Raw genomic sequence first — 21248 nt, 5'->3', positions numbered from 1 at the left:
AGCAATTGCCAAAATTAAAAATACATGATATAAATAGCTAATAAGATGTTGCACCTGGTTTTGCCCATTAAATGTTGAACAAAATGTATGTATATTGGGGGACAGCAAGTAGGAAGTGTTGCTGTTGTATCTAATGCAATAAACTAGCATTGAAGTTCAGCTGTGTGTTCAGGCTTAACTGGTTCCTATTACTTAGTCCAGTTGGTGCATCACTGGTTTTATATAATTCTTTATGAAGCCTTGGGAGTGAAAAATAACATGTTCTTTAGCTTTTGTAGGATTACCCGAAGAAGGATAATGTATAATCTTTTGGGAATGTATATGAAAATTCCAGTCATTGCTGGTTTTCAACGTTGTGAAGAAGATGCTTTTGTATTTTTTTCCCCATTTTATTTGCATTTTAAAACACTTCGGGCCTTCATGCGTTTCTAAAGGCTAATTTTAGGCTCTGTTAGCTCTTTGGTTGAATGCATAGCACTTCTGGGTATTTTTCTTGCATGTAGAAATAGAGCTAATGGATTGAGGAATTAAGACTCTAAATCTGTTGGGGTTTTTTCCTCCCTTAGGCAAACACTATTTGCTAGTGCTGACACTGCCTATGTTTTGGCATACTCTATTATAATGCTGACTACAGACTTGCACAGTCCACAGGTAAAAATTTAAAAAAACCCATATTTGTAGAAGTTCAAATTTCCCTGGAACTTGCATTCAAAATCTGACACCCAACTTCCATTTTTTTTTACAGGTGAAAAATAAAATGACAAAGGATCAATACATTAAAATGAATCGGGGAATCAATGATAGTAAAGACCTGCCAGTAGAGTATTTATCCACCATCTATGAAGAAATAGAAGGAAAGAAAATTGCAATGAAAGAGACAAAAGAATACGCAATTACAACCAAATGTAGTAAACCAAGTAAGAAGGAACTAGAAACTGCAAAGACCCCAGTGCTCTTCAACTATTGCAGTAACTTTTGGGATAGCGTAGTGGAGTTCAGATCCCTTTTTTAAAACATCTTTGCGCCATACTGAAATTACTTTTAGAGTGGCAAATATAGATATTTGGAATTAAATTGGCTCAGTTATGTAATACTGCTACTTCTGTGATGGGCACACAGCTGTGTAAGTGCATCTGGCACCATTGCAGGGAGGCATGGGAAACTGGATTGGGGGTGTTTTTTGAAACAGAAGCCTAGAGGGAAAACAGTAGAATAACTGAAGGTGGCACTTAATTTGCAAGTTATCTTCATGTTTTCACATGCTTGTCTTGGATAGGGAGACAAAAAACCCAATCAGTAGCGTGTCGTAGGTTAGAGGCTGGTAAGTGCCACAGTCCTCCTGATAATGTTTGAAAAAGATAAATCGGAGTTTGATATGATCGATAGTGTTCTGTCCTCATCTAGACCAAATGAGCACTTGTGTGTGTAGTGTGCATTAGAAACCAGCATCCCCAGCTGTACTCTGCTTTTATTCAGGATAGCTGGTATTAATTTAATTCAATTTAGTGAATTCTGAATCTTCAGCACAGTGGTTTTTCAGTGTTTTCCGTGCTATTTGTAAGTTTCCTAGGTCAAAATAGGAATGAAGTTGACTTGCTTGAAAACTGAAGTTGCAGCCTTTAGTATAAGGATAAAGAAACACTATGTTATGGATCAAGTTGGTAAGGGCTAGTTTTGTTTTGATGATGTCAGCCTAAGAAGATGAAGGATTTTTCATCCATTTTTGCAGGCAGAGTGACTTAATCATTGGAAGCCAGAGAAGCATACTCTATTAAGTCATTACATGTGACAAAGGGCTGAATTAGTTATTTTGTACAGAATAAAGTCTTAAGTTGGGGTGTGGGTTTTAGTGCTGGAGTTCCTTGCTTGCAACCTTTGACAACCTTTCTGAATTCTAACAGTCTGAAAGATTTTTATCTTTAGATTTATTTTAGAATCATAGAATGGTTGGAAGGGGCCTTAAAGGTCATCTAGTTCCAACCCACCTGCCATGAGCAGGGACATTTAATTTGCCAATACCTTTATTTAACATTCTGTTATGCTCACTGCGAAGATGTGGAATATGCTTTTATAAAAAAGAAACCAGTGCAACTGTGTGGTGTTCCCCTTAGATGTAGCTAATGAGAAGCAGCGGAGGTTGTTGTACAACTTGGAGATGGAACAAATGGCTAAAACAGCTAAAGCCCTCATGGAGGCAGTAAGCCACGCAAAGGCTCCTTTTACTAGTGCCACTCATCTGGATCATGTCAGACCCATGTTCAAAGTGAGTATGGAGTTCTTTTTGTCTCTTGCTAAGAATTTTAAGCATAGGAAGAAAGTAGAAAATTACTTTGAAGAGTTAAGTAATGCAGCAGCTGGACTCTTTAGGTATATTTGGGTTTGGTTACCTAGTGTTTTGAGCTAAAATATGAATAGACTTCTGAACTTAATTTCTTCCTTTTCTTAGCTTGTATGGACTCCACTGCTGGCAGCTTACAGTGTTGGCTTGCAGAACTGTGATGACACAGAAGTTGCATCCCTTTGTTTGGAAGGAATACGATGTGCAATTAGAATAGCCTGTATCTTTGGAATGCAGGTTTGTATAAGACTTAGTATGGAACTTCCTAAGGGCAGTGTAGGCTCTGAGAGGGAGATGAAGAATTACAAGGAACTTATACCTAGCATAGAAAATCAAGTGTCTCATCTACTTTCCTGAAATCATAAAATAAAATATTGTCATCCTGTTTTAGTTTGACAAGATCAAGATCTTAAAACAAGCTTTTCTTCAACTCTGCTTTCCTTTTATCACTGAGTCTTCTATTAAAAGCATTTGCTAACTTACCTCCTACTCTCCTTCAGATGGAAAGTGCTCTGATAGTGCCAGCTATACATAGAAGGATAATTGTGTAGGCATGCTGGGCAAGTAGCTTTCTCTAGCTCTTTGGGGACTTGATTACAATACTTGTTTCTCTGTCTTGTAGCTTGAACGAGATGCTTATGTACAGGCCCTTGCTCGTTTTTCCTTGTTGACTGCCAGTTCCAGTATTACAGAAATGAAACAGAAGAACATAGATACTATTAAGACACTTATTACCGTCGCTCACACAGATGGCAACTATCTTGGGAACTCTTGGCATGAGGTAAAAACATTATTAGTTTAAGTAGTGAAACTGTGCTCTCCTCTGACAACTTGCAGGATGTTGTTCTTCTACTTTCAGTCTTAATAACCTCATTCTATCCCAACATGTGTCAGAACCTTCTTCAAAATGTGGATGCAAATTCATTATTTTGTTAGCATTTCTTATATGTATGTATGAATATATATAAAATAATGCACTGCATTTTTTGGCAGACCCTATAGACACTGTGTGACCAATACTGTAATTTTTATAGGTGCTTTTGAGATGGAATTAAAACCATATTAAAATCTCATTTGACTCATTTGACATAGAAATCAGCACAGAAACTATGGCGTTTGTGTTCACTTAAACAAAAATATTCTAGCTCAAAGGTCAAGACTTGTCTGTGCGGTGTTTGGCAACATTTATACCATGATCATGAAAAATTGAGGCTAAAATAACTTGGGGGGGATAAATAAGTACAGGCTATTGGGATCATATGTATTTTCTTAAAGCATATTTTCCAGAAGCTCTTTAATCAGATCTAAATCTTTGATGCTGCTGAAAGGGGCATTCCTGCTGTATTATGTTCTTTGGCAATAATCTTCGGCTACGTGATTACATGAGCCAGAAGTTTCTCTAGCTGACAAATTACTTGGGACCTGGCTTACTGCATACTCTCACAAATGCTTGTGCCAGTAGAAGGGATGCTTCAGAGAGGGAGTAAGAAGGAAGAGATAGTCAGTTTTGTGCTGACAGCAAGGCATGACTTTGGCATTTTCACTGTCTACATTGGAACATCATTACTCAAAGTGGTAGCTGCAATAATTCAGCCTTTTCATCTCTCTGGGACAATGAACTCTCTAGGAGATCAACTCCAAATTGTTTATGGTTTAGGAAGTTGATACTTTCATAAGTAATAAAAAGGTTTCCTCTAGTAGTTAAAGATGCAAGTTAGATTTTTGGGTGCTGTTTATTTTTTCTCATATTGGAATGATTCATGGCAGCTGGTGACCTTCAATGAATCACTCAACTTTATTTCCAGTTGTATTAGTAATGTTTTAGCTACATCAAAACTGTTAGCATTGTCAAAGTTGTTTTAAAGGTTAGAGAACCTGGGAAGGTATAAATATTAAATATAAATAAACTAGGAATAAAAATACAATGGTGTCCAGAAACACAATGTTTAAATATTTTTGGTTTCAGATTTTGAAATGTATTAGCCAGCTGGAACTAGCACAACTTATAGGAACTGGAGTGAAAACTCGGTATTTATCTGGCTCTGGGCGTGAAAGGGAAGGAAGCATTAAAGGCTATGCATCTGGAGGGGAAGAGTTTATGGGCCTGGGATTAGGTAAGACTGATAATCTTGGACTTCACAAAGATGCACATATAAATGAATTATGATGGCTAAGAAAGCTCGGTGTTATATTAAAATATATTTACTTGCTTCTGGGGAAGCTATGTTGGATTAATGGAACTTAAAAAATAGAACTGTATATTGTATTCATAATTACCAGATCTGTTTTTACTTTGTAACTGTGTTAAGATATTTAACAAAACTCCTCAAGATTTATTTGTTGGAATATGTTGTTGTCAAAACTGTTTTATGATACTTAGTCATGATTTTACCAGTGTTACCAGTTCTTTTTATGATCTGGTTTTAATAATAAAAACATAAGCTGTTTATCTTTAGGAGTTAATAGATGTTTCAATGATCTGATAATTGGTTTTCCAAAGGAATTTCTTACCTCTGCATGTTAGGTTGCTGTTACAGTTCCTATTCCTGCAGTATGTGGAAGAAACAAAACTTAGATTATAAACTGTAAACTAGAGGGACAAGACAAATTGCCTTAATCTCTGGAAAACCATCAGGAAACCTTTTAATTTGAAAAATACTCAGAAGTTGATGCTATACATGATGATGATGCTGAATATAACAGAATTGTGCCCGTCATTAACTACTTGTATCTGATTTAAAGTTCACATTTTAAAATAATGTTTTATAATTTCCTATGTTATTAACAGCATTAGATCATCTTAATTTAATAAACATGATGGTCAAAACACAGTGCCCTGAGGGAAAAGAAACATACTTCCTACTGGATGTTTAATTTTGTAATAATCTGGCATGGATCTGGCAAAGGTACCATCTGCTCCATATAAATTACAAGATAATTGGAAGCAGTAGTCACTTTTCTTTGTCTACTCCTATAAAGTTGGGGTAATACTAAGTCACGATTTCATGATGCTAACTGACTTTTTTCTAATGGCTTTTATTACAGGTAACCTCGTTGGCAGCGGAGCTGATAAACGGCATATGGCGAGCATTCAAGAGTCAGTGGGAGAGACCAGTTCACAGAGTGTGGTGGTAGCAGTAGACAGGTACTGAGAATATAATCTCTTTCTAGGGAAAGGGCGAGTTGAAGTTACCGACCATCCTCACTTTATAGATATAGGGGTCTATGTTCTTGAAGCCTGTTTCTTTTGTGAGAGATTCTGATACTTAGCTGTTTTGTCTGGACCCAATAAGTATATCTCTGTGGGCGTGTAATATTCACAAAAGTAAAACTGTCATTAAATAGCAGTGTATTGTGAGAAGGGGCACTGTGTATATGCATGTGTGTTTATGCTTTTTCTTTGGAGTAAGCCAGTGAAGACCAGAACTAGGTTGGTATTATTTAGCTATTTTTGTTTTATAAATCTGTCTGATAATTGACTGTCACTTACATATGTGGTCTGTGTATTTGGGTTTCTTTTTTTTTTTTTTTTAGCCTGAACAGGACAGGTAGAAACTAATAAATGTCCTTAGCCTATTAAATCATTCAATTTTCTTTGCTTTTGTGAACTTCAGTATTTCAGCATTTCTCTAATTGCTCTTCTTCAGCTCTTTATTCATTAGTCACTGCGTTCTTGTCTAAACCATTATGTTTCTCATGTGTCCTAAAATGTTGTTTAAGAGATGCTTCTAACATAAACCATGTGTTGGAAGGGGACTTTTTATAATTATTGAAACTATTGGGCAAGACTGTAGAATCATACATTCAAACTTGTAGTATTTATTGTAACATAAATATGTCTGTTACCATACCAAATCTAAAAGATTTGGGAATATTCTTCACTTATCAGTATTCTATATGAACTCAAGACTCTGAACAACTGAAGGGGAAGTGACAGTGGTGCATCCATAGTCTTTCTGCTATCTGTTTTGATGGCCACAGATTAATGTATTCTTGAACCATGTAAAGATCAGGCAGGTGGTTGGCATCCACTGAAGTCTTACAGCAAAACTTTATTCATGTCATTTTATTCTCCCTGTGAAATATAACATACTGTCACCCAAATGAGTGTTCTAGCACTACTTGCCCTGGATAAAATCGTGAGCCTGTGCCCATTTCCTGCCGTGGGGCAGGAGCATAATAGACTGACTTGCAACAGGGAAGAGAATGCTTAGACTAGAAGGACATGAACTGGTGTCAAGGAGCAAGGATAAAACACTTGCAGATTTCATAGCACAGAGGATTGTAAAGAGTATCTCCAGGAACGTGCTGACTTTTGCCTACAGCACTAAGATGTGATTGACTCTTCTGGATGTGCAACTAAAACTGCAACTCATTTATTTGTTTCATAGGATATTTACAGGATCAACCAGGCTGGATGGAAATGCAATAGGTATGTTTACTGACCATTTGGTGGGTTACAGGAACTCTTGCAGTGTAATATCCTGAACTTACAGTAGTGTGTTTCAATGTTCAGTTGACTTTGTCCGATGGCTGTGTGCTGTTTCCATGGATGAGCTGGCTTCTCCACACCATCCACGCATGTTCAGCCTGCAGAAGATAGTGGAGATTTCATATTACAACATGAATCGCATTAGGCTGCAGTGGTCAAGGATTTGGCATGTAATTGGAGATCACTTCAATAAGGTATTTCTTTTGTAACTTGGTTTTAAAAATACATGAATAGCAGGACTTCTTTAACCAGCTTTTTCCTTTTATGTTCTTAGTAGTGTAGATTGTGATATTTTAACAAAAAAAAAAATCCATTCAGGGATCCTGAAGGAAGCACCTATTTAAAAATCTGAAGTCTATAAATAGAAATGGAAATGTTTATGGGAATGATCTTTAATCACTTCATTATATAATTTTGTGTTTGTAGTTTTTCTTTACGTAATTGTCTTCTCTTTCTCATCAAATGCTAAATCAGTTTTCCTCTAAAATATATATGGATGATCCTTGAACAAATAAGTTATTTTCCTTAGGAAACTGGACAGTGTTTGCGTGGGGGTGTTATTTTAAAATAAGATTTTTGATTTTTTTTTTTTTTTTTTTTTTTTTTTTTTTTGTTTAGTTGGATCAAATGACCAAGAAAGGCCTCTCTGAAAGTAACTACTTTCTAGATATATGAAAATTGGAACATGCTAGCAATTTTTAGAGGATTGACATGAAACTTGAATGATGTTTTTGTTACTCGTATAAGAAATAACTTAGCTGTTAAGTGTTTGCAAATGTTTTTCTTCTAGGTTGGATGTAACCCTAATGAAGATGTTGCCATCTTTGCAGTAGATTCATTAAGGCAGCTGTCAATGAAATTTCTTGAGAAGGGAGAGTTAGCCAACTTCCGCTTTCAGAAAGACTTCCTAAGGCCTTTTGAGCATATTATGAAGAAAAACAGGTACGATGCTCTGCAATTTCTGTGATAGCTTTCTTTGTTGCTACTTAAAGATGTTACTTGGTGTGGGTTAGGTTGTTGTGTACTGGAAGTGACAGTTACATTGTGCCAGTGTAAAATTGTGCTACTTGTGAAAGCCTTACTTTTGTTTTGTTTTTAAGATCTCCAACTATTCGAGACATGGTAATACGCTGTATTGCTCAGATGGTGAACTCTCAAGCTGGTAATATTCGTTCAGGCTGGAAAAATATCTTTGCCGTCTTTCATCAGGCAGCATCAGATCATGATGGGAATATTGTGGAGCTGGCCTTTCAAACTACAGCACATATAGTTAGTAAGTAATGCTTGACAGATATGAGTATCCAAATTAGCTTAGCTGCTGTGATTCTGGTATAAAAGGCCCATCTGAATAACACTTTTGTATTTCCTCATAAATAAACACAAGACCTTACAGCCAGACTGTTTAAACTCTGCAGCTAGGTCGTAACCTGTTAAGTCTTCTGACTGCTATGGACAGGAAAAACTGTGTATAGATACCCTGCTATAGAGCTCTGGAAGTTTGGAATAGATTCCATAAGTTTGTATGTTGCCCCATGTGCCACAATAAGTTGTTGTGGATTAAGGAACCCATTTCATGAACTTCCATGCTGATTCAGTATCATATCATGGGGATTGTGAAGCTTGTGACACTATGTGACTGCTTGTAGAGTTTAGTTCATACAGCCTACCTGCTCTGAAACTATATTTGAACAACATACTGCTCTCACTTTCAAAGGAAGACAACCAGTTCACATGTTCTTGAAATGTATGTTCAATATTGGTCATAGGTTTCTTAATTGTCCTGAAACTATCCTCTTCCCATTAAGTAGCTTGGGGAAAAAGAGGTATGGATGGTGTTAATACATGCAAATAGTAACAAAACTTTTTTGTTAACTTGAATTGCATAGTACTTGGGAGTTGTAGTTTGTTCAGAAGCTTGTACACGTTGGATTTGTTTTGTATTTAGTCTGTCCCTTAAGTCTGAAATCTAACTACTTATTTCTCTCTTGCCACATAATGTGAATAATTACAGGCTTAGATAATCTAGGTGAATTCAGGTAGCTTCATTCACAGCAGGGAAGTCAACATCAAACTTTACTCATGTTATTTCTCAAAATCTAAGAGCGTTGGATTGCATATGCTGAGAGAGGAAACTGAACCATGTAAGAAGCCATGATGTTAAATTATAATATCGGTAGTTACCCAACCTGAGAAAATGTGATGCTGACAAAACTGGGTGGTGGGCTGGGATGGGGAAGAATGCAAGGGAATACAGAGAACCGTTTTTCATCTAGCAAGTCTAGTCCTCTCGTGTTTGTCCATTCAGTAGTGGTATACCGCGGCTGAGATACGTACGTCAATGCCAGGTTATCTATGGATTTCAGTATCAGTAAATTTTAAAAAGTGTGTTTGTTCTTTACAGCAAATATTTTTCAGCAGCACTTCCCAGCAGCAATTGACTCATTTCAGGATGCAGTAAAATGTCTTTCTGAGTTTGCCTGTAATGTTGCATTTCCGGACACCAGCATGGAAGCTATTAGACTTATTCGCTATTGTGCAAAATATGTTTCAGAAAGACCACAGGTATTTTCTTTTAATTTTTACCCTTGTGTGTTCTTAAGCTATCTTCTACTGTTAAACTGAGACTAATCATGTAACTAAGAAACAGTTTTCAGACTCAAACTTCAGTCTATCAGCAGCAAGTGCTTGTATTAAAAGCTTATTCAGAAGTAGGAGTCATTCTGGTATTGTGTAAGCAGTAAACTAGGACTAATTAAAAAATTTTAAGTCTCATCAGTCCAAATTGCAAATAACCAAATGAAATGTTCTTATTATTTTTTATAATGTTAGGATGACCTAGAAAACAATACTTCTTGTTCTGTCACCCTAATTATGTCTAGTTAAATTGGTTACCAAAACATGCATATTTTTCTACATCAGTCTGGTGTGTGAATATAATAACCACTTTGCTGAAAAAAGCCTGGAGTTAGATTCCAGCTGTGTGTTACCATTCCAAGAAGTGCATGCTGTATTCAGTATGTCAGAAAAGTGTAGAACTGGTTTATGCCAAACTTAGATTTCCTTGTTACCTATATTTATAAAATTGTTGCCTGTCACTGTTAATCTTGCTTCCTAAAGTCCAGGCTTCTGCAATTTTAGCAGGACCTAAGTAAAATGTATTTAGGTATTTATTTTCCATGGGTTTTTTTCCCAATATTTTCAAAAATAGTTCTGTCTTAGTTTTGTACACATTTTACAGGATTTGAGTGTTATGGTAGAAACTAAGCTAACTTTTCAAGTTTGTCTGTGCCACTAGTAGTATCTAAATCTATCAGATTTAAAGATTTTTGAGACTTTTTTTTATCTCCCTTTTCCTGCCCATCTCCAAGGTATTAAGAGAATACACAAGTGATGACATGAATGTTGCTCCTGGAGACAGAGTATGGGTCAGAGGATGGTTTCCCATTTTATTTGAACTTTCTTGTATCATCAATCGTTGCAAATTAGATGTTCGAACAAGGTGATGATAGTTTTTCTTTTTTGTTTAATTCGGTTAGTGAAGTGATCTTGGGTATGCATTTTAACACCTTTTCCTTTATTTGTTTGGGTTTGTTTATAGAGGCTTAACAGTGATGTTTGAAATAATGAAGAGTTATGGCCATACCTTTGAAAAGCACTGGTGGCAAGATCTATTTAGAATTGTGTTTCGGATTTTTGATAATATGAAACTCCCTGAACAACAAACAGAGGTAAAAACAAAACACAAAACCAAACAAACAGACAAAACCCCACCAAAGCAAAACAAAAAAGGCAAGCAAATGTTAGAGTTGTTTTTCTTAAGGAAAAACTCAAACAATCAAGGCAGCAGTTTGTATCGTTTGTCTTGTCGGTGTATTTCCTCCCCATCCTGTCCCAAATGTAACGTTGTTGTATTTGGCTGTATTCTGTGGATATGTATGAGGTCACTGGATAGTATGACAAGTCTATCTGTTTTGTCTGTCTGAATATTTGCAAGGAGTAATATTCACACTTTGTTGCGAAAATGTATAGTTTTCTGAACACTATTCATGCATCAACTAAATGCTTCTGACAAGACATCTGCAGTAGTGAGGCTTTTTAGTTTTACCTGAACTCTACTCCTCTCTTCAGAGGTCACGTCCTTTGCTGAATAGCTGTGCGTAAGCTGAGTGCTATCATTATAGACACACCCACATAATAAAGACTTTTCATTTTTTCTCATAGAAATCTGAATGGATGACCACCACATGCAACCATGCACTTTATGCCATTTGTGATGTATTTACGCAATTTTATGAAGCTTTAAATGAGATCCTTCTTCCTGACATACTTGCACAGTTACACTGGTGTGTAAAACAAGGTAGCTTATTTACTTGTATCTTTTGATTAATGTATCTCTTAAATGCTCATTACTTAAGAGGGAAGTTAACCAAATTTCGGAAGAATAATAACTACAACTGGGACAGTATGTTATGTAATAGGTGGATTCAGTATCTTAAATATTTGAGGATCCTTCTACTTAATTGGTTAGGCAGTTCTTCCATTAATGTGTTTATAATGTGTTTACAGTGCTGTCGTGATGGAGTAAAAACTTTTACAGAGTTGGTTGAATCTTCTGCCAACAACCTTTTTCCATTTGGCTGCATGGATGAAATACCTCGTTTATTTACACACACACACACACACACACACACACACACACACACACAAAAAATATATATATATATACACACACACACACACACATACACAACTTTCCAAAGAATGTGTTTTCTTTTGGGCTTCAACTCTTATGCCTGAAATAGTGGGGGGACTACCTTGCAGGAAGTCATAGGTTTCTAATTGGTGCTTTTCTTCCCTTTGTTTCACAGCATGCTTCCTTTCTGCTTCTCTCCTGTCCTTTGTCTTCCCTGTTTGGGTTAAAATCTCATTAAATCTATTTTTAAACTATTTTTTTCATTCAGTGCGTTCCTAAGCTTTATATTATTGTAACACACTTTATAAGTAGGCTTTAAACTAAGATACCATGCAGTTCACAATATTGGTAAAAATGTTAAATGGAGCAGTAATAGAGAATGCTTAATCTTTCATTAACATAGTAGAAGTTGATAAATATGGAACATTTATTTCACAGATAATGAGCAGTTGGCTCGATCAGGTACAAACTGCCTAGAAAACCTGGTAATACTAAACGGACAGAAATTCAGCCCTGAAGTCTGGGGCCAGACATGCAATTGTATGCTAGAAATCTTCAAAACTACTATTCCTCATGTGTAAGTTCATAAACTTAATTCTTGTACTAATACGCAATTTCAGAGCAACAATATTTACTTTTTTTTTTAACCTTGTGAAGCTTGCTGACATGGAGGCCAGCAGGAATGGAGGAAGATTCTGCTGAAAAACACTTGGTAAGAATTACTTCAGTGCAACAAACTAACTTGAAGAGTTGTGTGTTAGGTTAGTTTTCAGAATACTTTATTATAGTACATACACTTGACACCAAATGCTGGAACTGACATTATCGTGTATTTGGTGTCATTGTAAAATAGGATATCAATGTCAGATGCAGGAAGCCCTTGACTAAGTTTAGTGAAGTCATCTGAAAACTGATAGCTGGTTGGTAGTTGGCGGTTTGGATTGCTAGAACTGTTCTGCATTCTTTTCTAGGATTTAGACCTAGATCACCAGTCTTTAAGCAGCATGGATAAAAATGCTTCAGAAAGAGGACAAAGTCAATTTTCAAATCCAACAGATGAGAGCTGGAAAGGTGGTCCTTACACAAGTAAGGAAAACATGCAAGTTTATTAAATGAACTGTTATAGCCTCTCTTGGTCCATTTCTGTAGTTCTGTAGAGAAAGTTTTTGGGCACTTAAACTTGGGGTACATCTTTACAACTTGTGTGTATGCCTTGCATAGAAATCTTCTAAGATAATTCACAGCATCACTAAATATCAAAATGCTAATGGTGATGTAGTATTTTGCTTGACTGTTGTAAATGACTTGTCATAAGTTTTCTTCTGAAACTTGTGTTACTCTATTTCGTTAGACCAGAAACTGTTTGCTGGCCTCCTTATAAAGTGCGTGGTACAGCTGGAATTGATACAGACCATTGATAATATAGTGTTCTATCCAGCAACAAGCAAGAAGGAAGATGCTGAGCACATGGCTGCAGCTCAGGTACCATCAGACTTATTTATTAACATTGTTGTGGCAGTAAAGTACAAAGACTGTCAAATGCTCTGAAGTGCGTTTACAAAACAGAGTATATAGTTTTACTTTTTCTGACCCTTGGCACTATCCTGAACGTGTGTGTCATTGCTCTTAAGCTGTGATATTTTTTCCTTTTTGACTGCCTTCAGGATTGTTATGATTATATTACCATTATTCTTTTTATCAATATAGTATTATTCTTTTTATAATGAATATATACTCATCAAGAATGTATTTTGCTTGGTTTGGGGAGACCATTCTTTTCTGTTTAGCCTGAGTGTCTTCATTTAGCTGAGGCTTTGCTTAGTCTCTAGGTGTTTACACAGGAGGAGATGCAGAAGTGGAACTTCAGTAAGGTAAATAGTCAAGATTTAACTCACTACCTGCCTTGGAGTGGTCCTTGTACCTGAAAAATCTGATTGTAGGGAATAATGCAAGGTAGCTCTTGCTTGGCTACGTTAATAAAGCCCGCATCTAGAAGTCTGGGCTAGTGCATTCAGGTTGTGCTTTGGGGATGGTATCGTTAAATCCCTAATGAAATTATCTAAAAATATTGACCAATTTTAATGAGACTTGACATTAGCCAAAGATGGGAAGCTTCTATACTATGTAACGTTTAAACTTGCACTATTTTTGTAGTTCATTTTGATGTTTTTCAGAATTCAACAGACCTACTCAGTCAGCTCCTAGAGAAGAATATTGTATTGCTAGGAGGTTTTTATGCCTTGATGAAGGGAGGTTCTTCCCTTGTTCTTTTTTTTTCTTATTAATACAGGTTTTTTTCATATTCCAATTTACTGGTATATGTTCTGTGAAGTATCAAAGTCTCTTAAGTTCGTATAAGAATGTTATTGACACTCCTTCTCCTCTCTCTTCTCTATCCCTCCCCCTCATGTAGCGAGATGCATTGGATGCAGATATCCACATTGACACAGAAGACCAAGGAATGTATAAATACATGTCTTCACATCACCTTTTTAAGTTACTAGATTGTTTGCAAGAATCTCATTCATTTTCAAAAGCCTTTAATTCAAATTATGAACAGCGAACTGTATTATGGAGAGCAGGTGAGGCTTTTATTTTCAGTTTAATAAAAACATTGAGCTCCACTTAAGGTTTAGCTATGAAGATACAAAAGGATATCACTGCAATAATCTCTACAGTTAATATGACAGCATTATGTGCTTTTATTACTTGTCGCCTTCCTGATACCTTGAATAATACTGGTCAGTAAATTACCTGCTTTTTTGATTAAAACAGAGCTATACAGTTAGTGCTATGGTACTTAAATATTTTTATAAATAGATTAGGTCTCAATCAAAATCAAGGAGGAGAAAACACTATCTGGACAAGAAATCATTACTGTTAATTAGTAGAGGTATCGTTGATAAAATTTTACTTTTTGGCTCATAAATACAGATGTGAATGTTCCCTCTCTCCCTGTGCATAACTGCTTTCTAGGGTTCAAGGGTAAGTCAAAACCCAATCTCTTAAAACAAGAGACCAGCAGCTTGGCTTGTTGCCTGAGAATACTCTTTCGAATGTATGTGGATGAAAACCGCCGAGACTCCTGGGATGCCATACAACAACGGCTGCTTAGGTAAGACTACCAGCTTGGTTCAGATGCCTTTTGTTTTCAGCCAGTAAGTGCATCCCTGGATGCAAATGTCCTGTTTTAAGTTGCTGAGCAGAGCACGCAAAGGAGAGAGAGGTGACCACTCTTTATTAAAAGTTAATTTAGAAATCTGCTTGGAATAAATGAAGCACCTTCTTGCCCAACACAAGCTTTTCTTTACAGAAGTGGTGGTGTACAAATACTTTTCACATCTGAGTACATAATGATACATAGGATACAGTAATCTAAACAGAGTGCAGTATAAGATGCTCTATACCTGGAACTTAGGTAAATATAGAAAATGATGCTAAATGAATATAAGAAGGTATTGGAGTCCCCTTATTTGAAAAGTGAGTTGCTGGTACAAGAAAGTTCAGAGTACTAATCTCTAATCAAATGTGAAGAACTCTTAAACTTCCTATTGGCACTAATGCAGTGGATTTCAGTAACATTCTGATTTATCAACATCTATGGACATACTGACCTTTTTAGGGTTTAAAAAGGGAAGTTCCATTCCTCCTTTAATTAAAATAGGGCTTCCCAAAAAGCCATAGTAAGTGGTACAGTTAGTACCTTGTGTTGACTGTCTACAGCAAGGACCAAGAATTTATTAATATGGTAGTAATCCCTTTTTAATCTGTGATGCTGAGCTCTGGAGAACTTTAATAAAGTTGTCTAGATTTGACGGGAGAGCTCTTTCATGTTGCTGTTGCCTAAGCTGTCCCAGTGTAAGGATCAGGAAATAATGTTTGCAGGCTAAAGGTGACAACACTTTAATTACAGGATATTTATGGGGAATATCAGAGTCTTCCACCTCTGACTCCGTGGTTCTTTGTTGACAACATGAAAACTATTTTAAGTTCAGTTATCGGTAACAATTACTGTAACAGAAAGTTGTTGCATGTGATTGAAAACTTTCTCATGGAAATGCATCTTGCTTGAAAAACAAACACACAAAGAGGACAAAAAAATGCACATTATGAAAACTTTTTATGGGTTTTTTTTATCATTTGTCTGAACTGTTCTCTCTTTAGTGTATGCAGTGAAGCCCTGGCATATTTTATTACTGTGAACTCAGAAAGCCACAGAGAAGCTTGGACCAATCTCCTGCTGTTGCTTTTAACAAAAACATTAAAAATCAGTGATGAAAAGGTAAGAACAGGCTGGAAGTCATGTCTTGTTTGCATTCTTGTTTGCATTAAATCTGTTTAATTCAGTCTTTATTATCATCTGTATTGCAGGGTGGCTAGTTCACTTACTGACATAGCATGTACTCTCCTTGAAATACAGCAGTCATTAGATCTCCATTTTTGCAGACATTCAATATTGTAAAAATGGGACTGTATCCATGAAATTCACAGCTGTATAGAAATACTGATAGAATTACTGCAGAGCTTTCATATAAAAGAGCAATAAAGGATGAGCTTGTGCCATATTACAGCTGTACAAGAATGGTAGAGATAAATTTTACCACTGTAAAACTAGAATTCTGGTTCCTTGACAGTGATTGCAAAAAAAAAAAATTCAGGATCTCAAGGGAAAGGTGAATGCAAATACTCACTACATGAGAACATGCAGAAAAACTTCTGGAAGTTCCTTACTTCTCTTTAAACTTTCTAATACTGTTGAACTTAATCATTTTTTTAAATGTATTTTTTTCTTGCTATGTAGGTTTGTTTTCCCTCTGTATTGCAAAGTGTAATTTCACTTCACTCTTTTGTAGTTTGAAATGTTTTACTGCAATTTACCAGTATTCTAAGAAATAGGTAGTAGTGGAGAATTGACTTCTCCATGTAGCATCAATTCAGTGATGTCCCTGTGGCTATGGTGTTCTGTGAGAATAGTCTGAACTCTGTAGATGAAATGGTACCTTGGCCATTCCTTAGTACACAATCCCAGTATCTTGTTATAAAAATTCTGTGGTGTGTTCCATTAACTTTCCCTGGAGCTAATACTGAGCATTATTAGAAAAAGTGTAGAGGACAAAACATATTTCATGTTGTGTAAATTTGACACATTTGCATCTTGAATGCTGTTTGCAATTCTGATTCCCCATATCGAAAGGGGTGTAACAGAGCTGGGGGAAAGGGTTGAGAGAGTGCAACAGGAGTAAGAGATATAGACTGGCTCCCATACACAGAACTGTATGTAGGTTAGACTTTTACTCAGTTACCTTTTATCTGAAACAGAAATAAAAATGAGCGGTGCATAAAATCATTATTACTGTGAAGAGAGGGAAACAACTGATAATGGCAGAACTTAGACTGGAAGAGATGGTGAATGAGTTTTGGAGATGTCAAATCACTGGTGGGGAAGAAAACCCCAAACACATAATGGAGATAGTTCTTCACACACACTGGTTCAGCTGTGGAAGGCTTTGTTATGTATTGTGGATGATATTTTAAAGATGCTGGAGAACAAACTAAGAAATTCCTGCCAGAAGGGGATGTTTCTACAAGTAGTCCCTGACAGCACCTCTAGACTGAGAAATCCCTGAGCCACAAAATAGTCCGACTCTATTTTAGGGAAGTGAAGCTAAATGCTTGCTCTGTGTATGGTTTCCTATAGCCGTCTGCTAAAGCTGCTGTGGAAAACAGACATTGGGCTTCATGGCCCTTTGGCCATCTATGAGGGTCTTTGTTGGGTGAGATCTTGTGTTTTAACAAGTTGGTGTAGCCATGAATGTAGAAAAACTCTGTGCTGTCCTATAGTAATAGAGAATAACTTTATTTTTTCGTATCTTCTTTGATAGTTTAGGGCACATGCTTCAACATATTATCCATACTTGTGTGAAATCATGCAATTTGACCTGATTCCTGAGCTTCGAGCTGTGCTACGGAAGTTCTTCCTGCGTATAGGTGTTGTGTTCAAAATCTGTATAACAGAGGAGCAGATACGGACAACTGGGATGAACTTACCTTCATGGTAGCCAAAAGTAGAGTTGGTTACTTCGGCTTGTACATAAAGCTGTGTTCCAGAGATTAATTAAAGTGGATGAGGGGAAAAAATGGGACCCTGGTGTATCAACACAGCAGCAAGTTACTCTTACCACAATGGCATTTGGGGAGGAGGAAAAAAAAAAAAATCCTGTTCTGTCCATCCTACAAAACTATCAGCAGTTTTATTTAAATTATTGCTTACAGAGTAACACAGTAGATGTAAAGTCTCTTTGTTTCAGTGCTAGTCATCCTTATGATCAAATCTGTCTCTTCTATCAATTGTTCAGTCTTGCATCCCAGCTAAATCTGATAAATCAGCTGGATTCCTCAATAGAAATTATGCCCCTTGGAAATAATGAATATAGTTGTATAGCCTTGTGATGTTAGCACATGTGTTCATAATAAACTATACTGCAGTGGCTGATGACCACCTAAGATCATTCTGGGTTTTTCTTTGTGTGTACATGACTAGACCAGGCAGTGTGTTACCATTTTTGAAGTGGACAGCCTGTAGGATATTTGGGGAAAGGGTTTTCTTCCTGTTGAGTAAGTCCTTTTTTTTTTTTTTTTAATATCAGCGTTTTGTCTTCTGAAATTTGTTTTTATGGAAGGTTTTACATCAGGAGCACACAACAGCATCTGTTCTACTTAGCTTGTTAGTCTTGAGTTAAAGGCATTTAAAAAAAAACAAAGAAAGCTTTTAAACTTTCCATTTACTTTCATACATTACCAGATTATGGACAGAGCATATACAGTAATACTAAAAACAAGGTTCGGAACAAATAAAACTATCCTTTTCACCCTTCAGTACAATGTATTAGTAGTAATTGTGTCTGTTAACAAGAAGTCCTGTCCTTAATACATGAGGTTTTTTCTTTTTACTGAAAATCTGAAACTTCTGATTTGTCGTCTTGTGCAAATAATTATTTTCTCAACTATTAGTTCCTACTGTGATCTAAAAAAAAATTATTCCCATGAAATTGCTGTAGCAAAATTAAACAAATTCATTCATGTAAGAGTTACCAATACATATCTATGCTTTGAAGTTATCTGTGAAGCAAACATGACTTAGCACTGCAGCTTTGCTTGCCCTAGACGTTTTTCTTTCTTCAAAATGCATCAGTTTTCTCTGAGAACTGTTTCTTATGATAGAACACCAGTTTACAGTTGAAGTACTGTAGACTGAGGTCTGTCCTTTGAAGTAATGTTAATTTCAAATTTTAAGACTTTGGTAAACTTGGAAGAGTATGGCAGGATGGGAGGAGAGGTTCCACTTCCTAAAATAATGTAAACAAAGGTGTTATGTTAACTACTGTGCTATCTATAGTAGCAAACGTAAAGTATAACACAAAACAAAACAAAAACCAAACAACTTAACCTACTTGAAAGGTATTGTTTAACCTGTTATTTTGCTTTTTGAGTTTTCTGGTAGAGTGGCTTTAGTTGAGGTTGTCCTGGGATATTCCACTCAGAGGTGTTGGGATTCTTTTTTTTTTGTTTTGTTTTGTTTTCTGGCTTTTATTTTTGGGGCAGGGTGGGAGTTTTTTATTTGGGGGTTCCCCCCCCTTTTTTTTTTTTCTGTTGTTTGGTGTTCCCCCCCCTTTTTTTTTTGGTTGGTTTTCTCCTGTTTTCTTGTGAGCTATTTCCAAAGGGTTCATATGGTGCTCTTCAGTAAATTGGCTTGTTCTACATAAGCATTGTTTGAGAATGGTTTTGCAGTCAATAGTAGTGCTAAGGCTTTCACGTTTTCATTTTTACTTTTTATTTTTAACCAAAGAAAAATAAATGGTGGTTGTGGCTCTTTAACCCATTAGATTATAAATCTATACACCAGTATTTAGAAGAGAATATATATGGCTGTATTTTACAGTAAGACTGAAAAATAAGCAATGCTGATACTTGCTGCATTTGAAATGTCCTTTTGTGTTGCATTTATAGTTGCTCATTCCCTAGTACTGTCACTTCATCAATTACAGTAAAACTGAAGTATTTATTTTAACTCTATTTAAATCTGTAAGAATAGGGTATCAGTTTTTTTCTGTTCCTAGATAGTTGTGAAGAAAATATTTGAAACTTTTTATTTTTCAGATTTTGAATATGTCACTGCTTCATTGAATGTATACCTCTATCTCCTATCAAACCACAAACTTTTTTGAAGTTGCATGTTTTTCCTGTATTTTACAGTTTTGAAAGCCTTGCAACTCATATCTTGAAACAAGTCTTCTGGTTTTCAGACCTGAAATTACTTTCCAGTTGTGTTGTGGGCTTTCTTTACTGTAATGTGCAATATTTGTACTGTGTCTGCATATAGAATAAGGGCCTTTTAATCAATCCTTCCCTTCAGCCTTAGTTCTGAGACTGTTCTTTTACTTAATGCTTTCATGGTATTTATACCATTAATAAACTGCTGAAATTAGGTGTGTGACATTAAAACATCCCAGACACTGTAGTGCAAGGAGAAGGGGGGGACTGGAATGCAATTGGATTATAACAGCCTTAATCCTGTCGGTTTTCTGGAATTGATTGTACATGTTAAAGCAATAAGAATGGTATGTTAAGTGTAATACCTGAAACAGGTGTATTCACATCAGCTGTTTGGTTTTCCTTATACAGTCAGAAAGATCATAACACATAGACATCTTAAGCTAAAAATGCTGAGCCAAAACTCCTGCAGTAGTCACTGCTGGTTCCGATCTTGTCCTGACTCTGCTGACACAGACTTTGCCTGCTGTAGTGGTTTTACTGGCTTTAGTAGAACTATGAATGAGAACAAGGTTCTGTGTCAGCATATCCTGGCAGAGATTGAGACATCTGTGCAATACATGGAGTAATAAAAGGTAACCTCTTAGACTTTTAAAGTAGTGTTATGCAACAAATTAAACTATAAACTGATTTACCTATAATGGTATAAATATGGAAACTGCATGATATTTGTTATTACTCCTTATTTTGGAACCCTCTAAGAGATAGGCAGGGGGAGGATGCCGATGAGGAAAACCCTAAAACTTCATGTTAATTCTATTGTGTCTTAACAGTACAAGAAAACAGTATTTTTACAGTGATTTGTTATCTATGTCTCATCTCACTTTCTCAACTGTAAACAGAACAACCTAAAACAATGTTAATACAAGCAAACAATCCCAAATTTTAGCTCAGTCTTACTATTAAGAATGAGAAAGATAAAAAATAGTAACTTTTAGTCTGAAGTAGAACTAAGCTTTTTCTGTCAAACGTGCAGCTCCCTTTAGCACCTTTATTGTTATTTCTGTGTAAAATGTTTTCACATATTTAAAATGCCTAAGTTTTTTGAAGATCTCCATGTTAAGTGCATTTAATATCCATAATTTAAAGAGCATTCCTTGCCCAATGGATGTATACATTTTTGAGAGAATACCAAAATTATATAATATGAAAAACTATGTAAAGTTTTCTACATGAAAATACTATGTATAATACTGTTATAATACTCCATGCTTTAATCAAGTGGTAAATCAATAAAGTTTTAAGAAGTGTTGCCTGTTTTTTCGTGTGGTTTCTTGGAAGGGTCTATTCAACATGAGAATAGATCCAAGATGCTAATGCTGGAGCTTTCACTTTTAGGAGTTGCGTTTGTTTTCTGGGTTGGGTTGGTTTTCGTTTTTTTTTTTTTTTTTTAA

At 36.0% G+C, this 21248-nt stretch overlaps 1 protein-coding gene across 1 annotated transcript in view; it reads left to right on the top strand.

Annotated features, from left to right (window-relative positions):
* The window catches only part of ARFGEF2 (ADP ribosylation factor guanine nucleotide exchange factor 2), a 29071-nt gene extending 7967 nt beyond the window's left edge, over positions 1-21104 (top strand). Inside the window, exons 13-35 of the mRNA XM_026862076.1 lie at positions 567-651; positions 746-917; positions 2112-2263; positions 2447-2575; positions 2961-3119; positions 4305-4452; positions 5384-5483; positions 6730-6770; positions 6855-7024; positions 7621-7772; positions 7931-8103; positions 9232-9392; positions 10199-10329; positions 10429-10558; positions 11052-11187; positions 11962-12100; positions 12181-12235; positions 12495-12609; positions 12875-13005; positions 13937-14105; positions 14500-14638; positions 15688-15805; positions 17406-21104. Coding sequence (XP_026717877.1) covers positions 567-651; positions 746-917; positions 2112-2263; positions 2447-2575; positions 2961-3119; positions 4305-4452; positions 5384-5483; positions 6730-6770; positions 6855-7024; positions 7621-7772; positions 7931-8103; positions 9232-9392; positions 10199-10329; positions 10429-10558; positions 11052-11187; positions 11962-12100; positions 12181-12235; positions 12495-12609; positions 12875-13005; positions 13937-14105; positions 14500-14638; positions 15688-15805; positions 17406-17582 — 3082 coding nt within the window. The 3' untranslated portion in view covers positions 17583-21104. The remainder of the gene's footprint in view (positions 1-566; positions 652-745; positions 918-2111; positions 2264-2446; positions 2576-2960; positions 3120-4304; positions 4453-5383; positions 5484-6729; positions 6771-6854; positions 7025-7620; positions 7773-7930; positions 8104-9231; positions 9393-10198; positions 10330-10428; positions 10559-11051; positions 11188-11961; positions 12101-12180; positions 12236-12494; positions 12610-12874; positions 13006-13936; positions 14106-14499; positions 14639-15687; positions 15806-17405) is intronic.
* The last annotated feature ends 144 nt before the right edge of the window (positions 21105-21248 follow it).

This window comes from Athene cunicularia, assembly GCF_003259725.1.
Source record: "Athene cunicularia isolate RWA chromosome 20 unlocalized genomic scaffold, athCun1 chr20_part1, whole genome shotgun sequence".
In the NCBI taxonomy this organism is placed as follows: domain Eukaryota; kingdom Metazoa; phylum Chordata; class Aves; order Strigiformes; family Strigidae; genus Athene; species Athene cunicularia.
The sequence above is the reverse complement of the archived record's forward strand: the minus strand, read 5'-3'. Positions and strand labels throughout refer to the sequence as shown.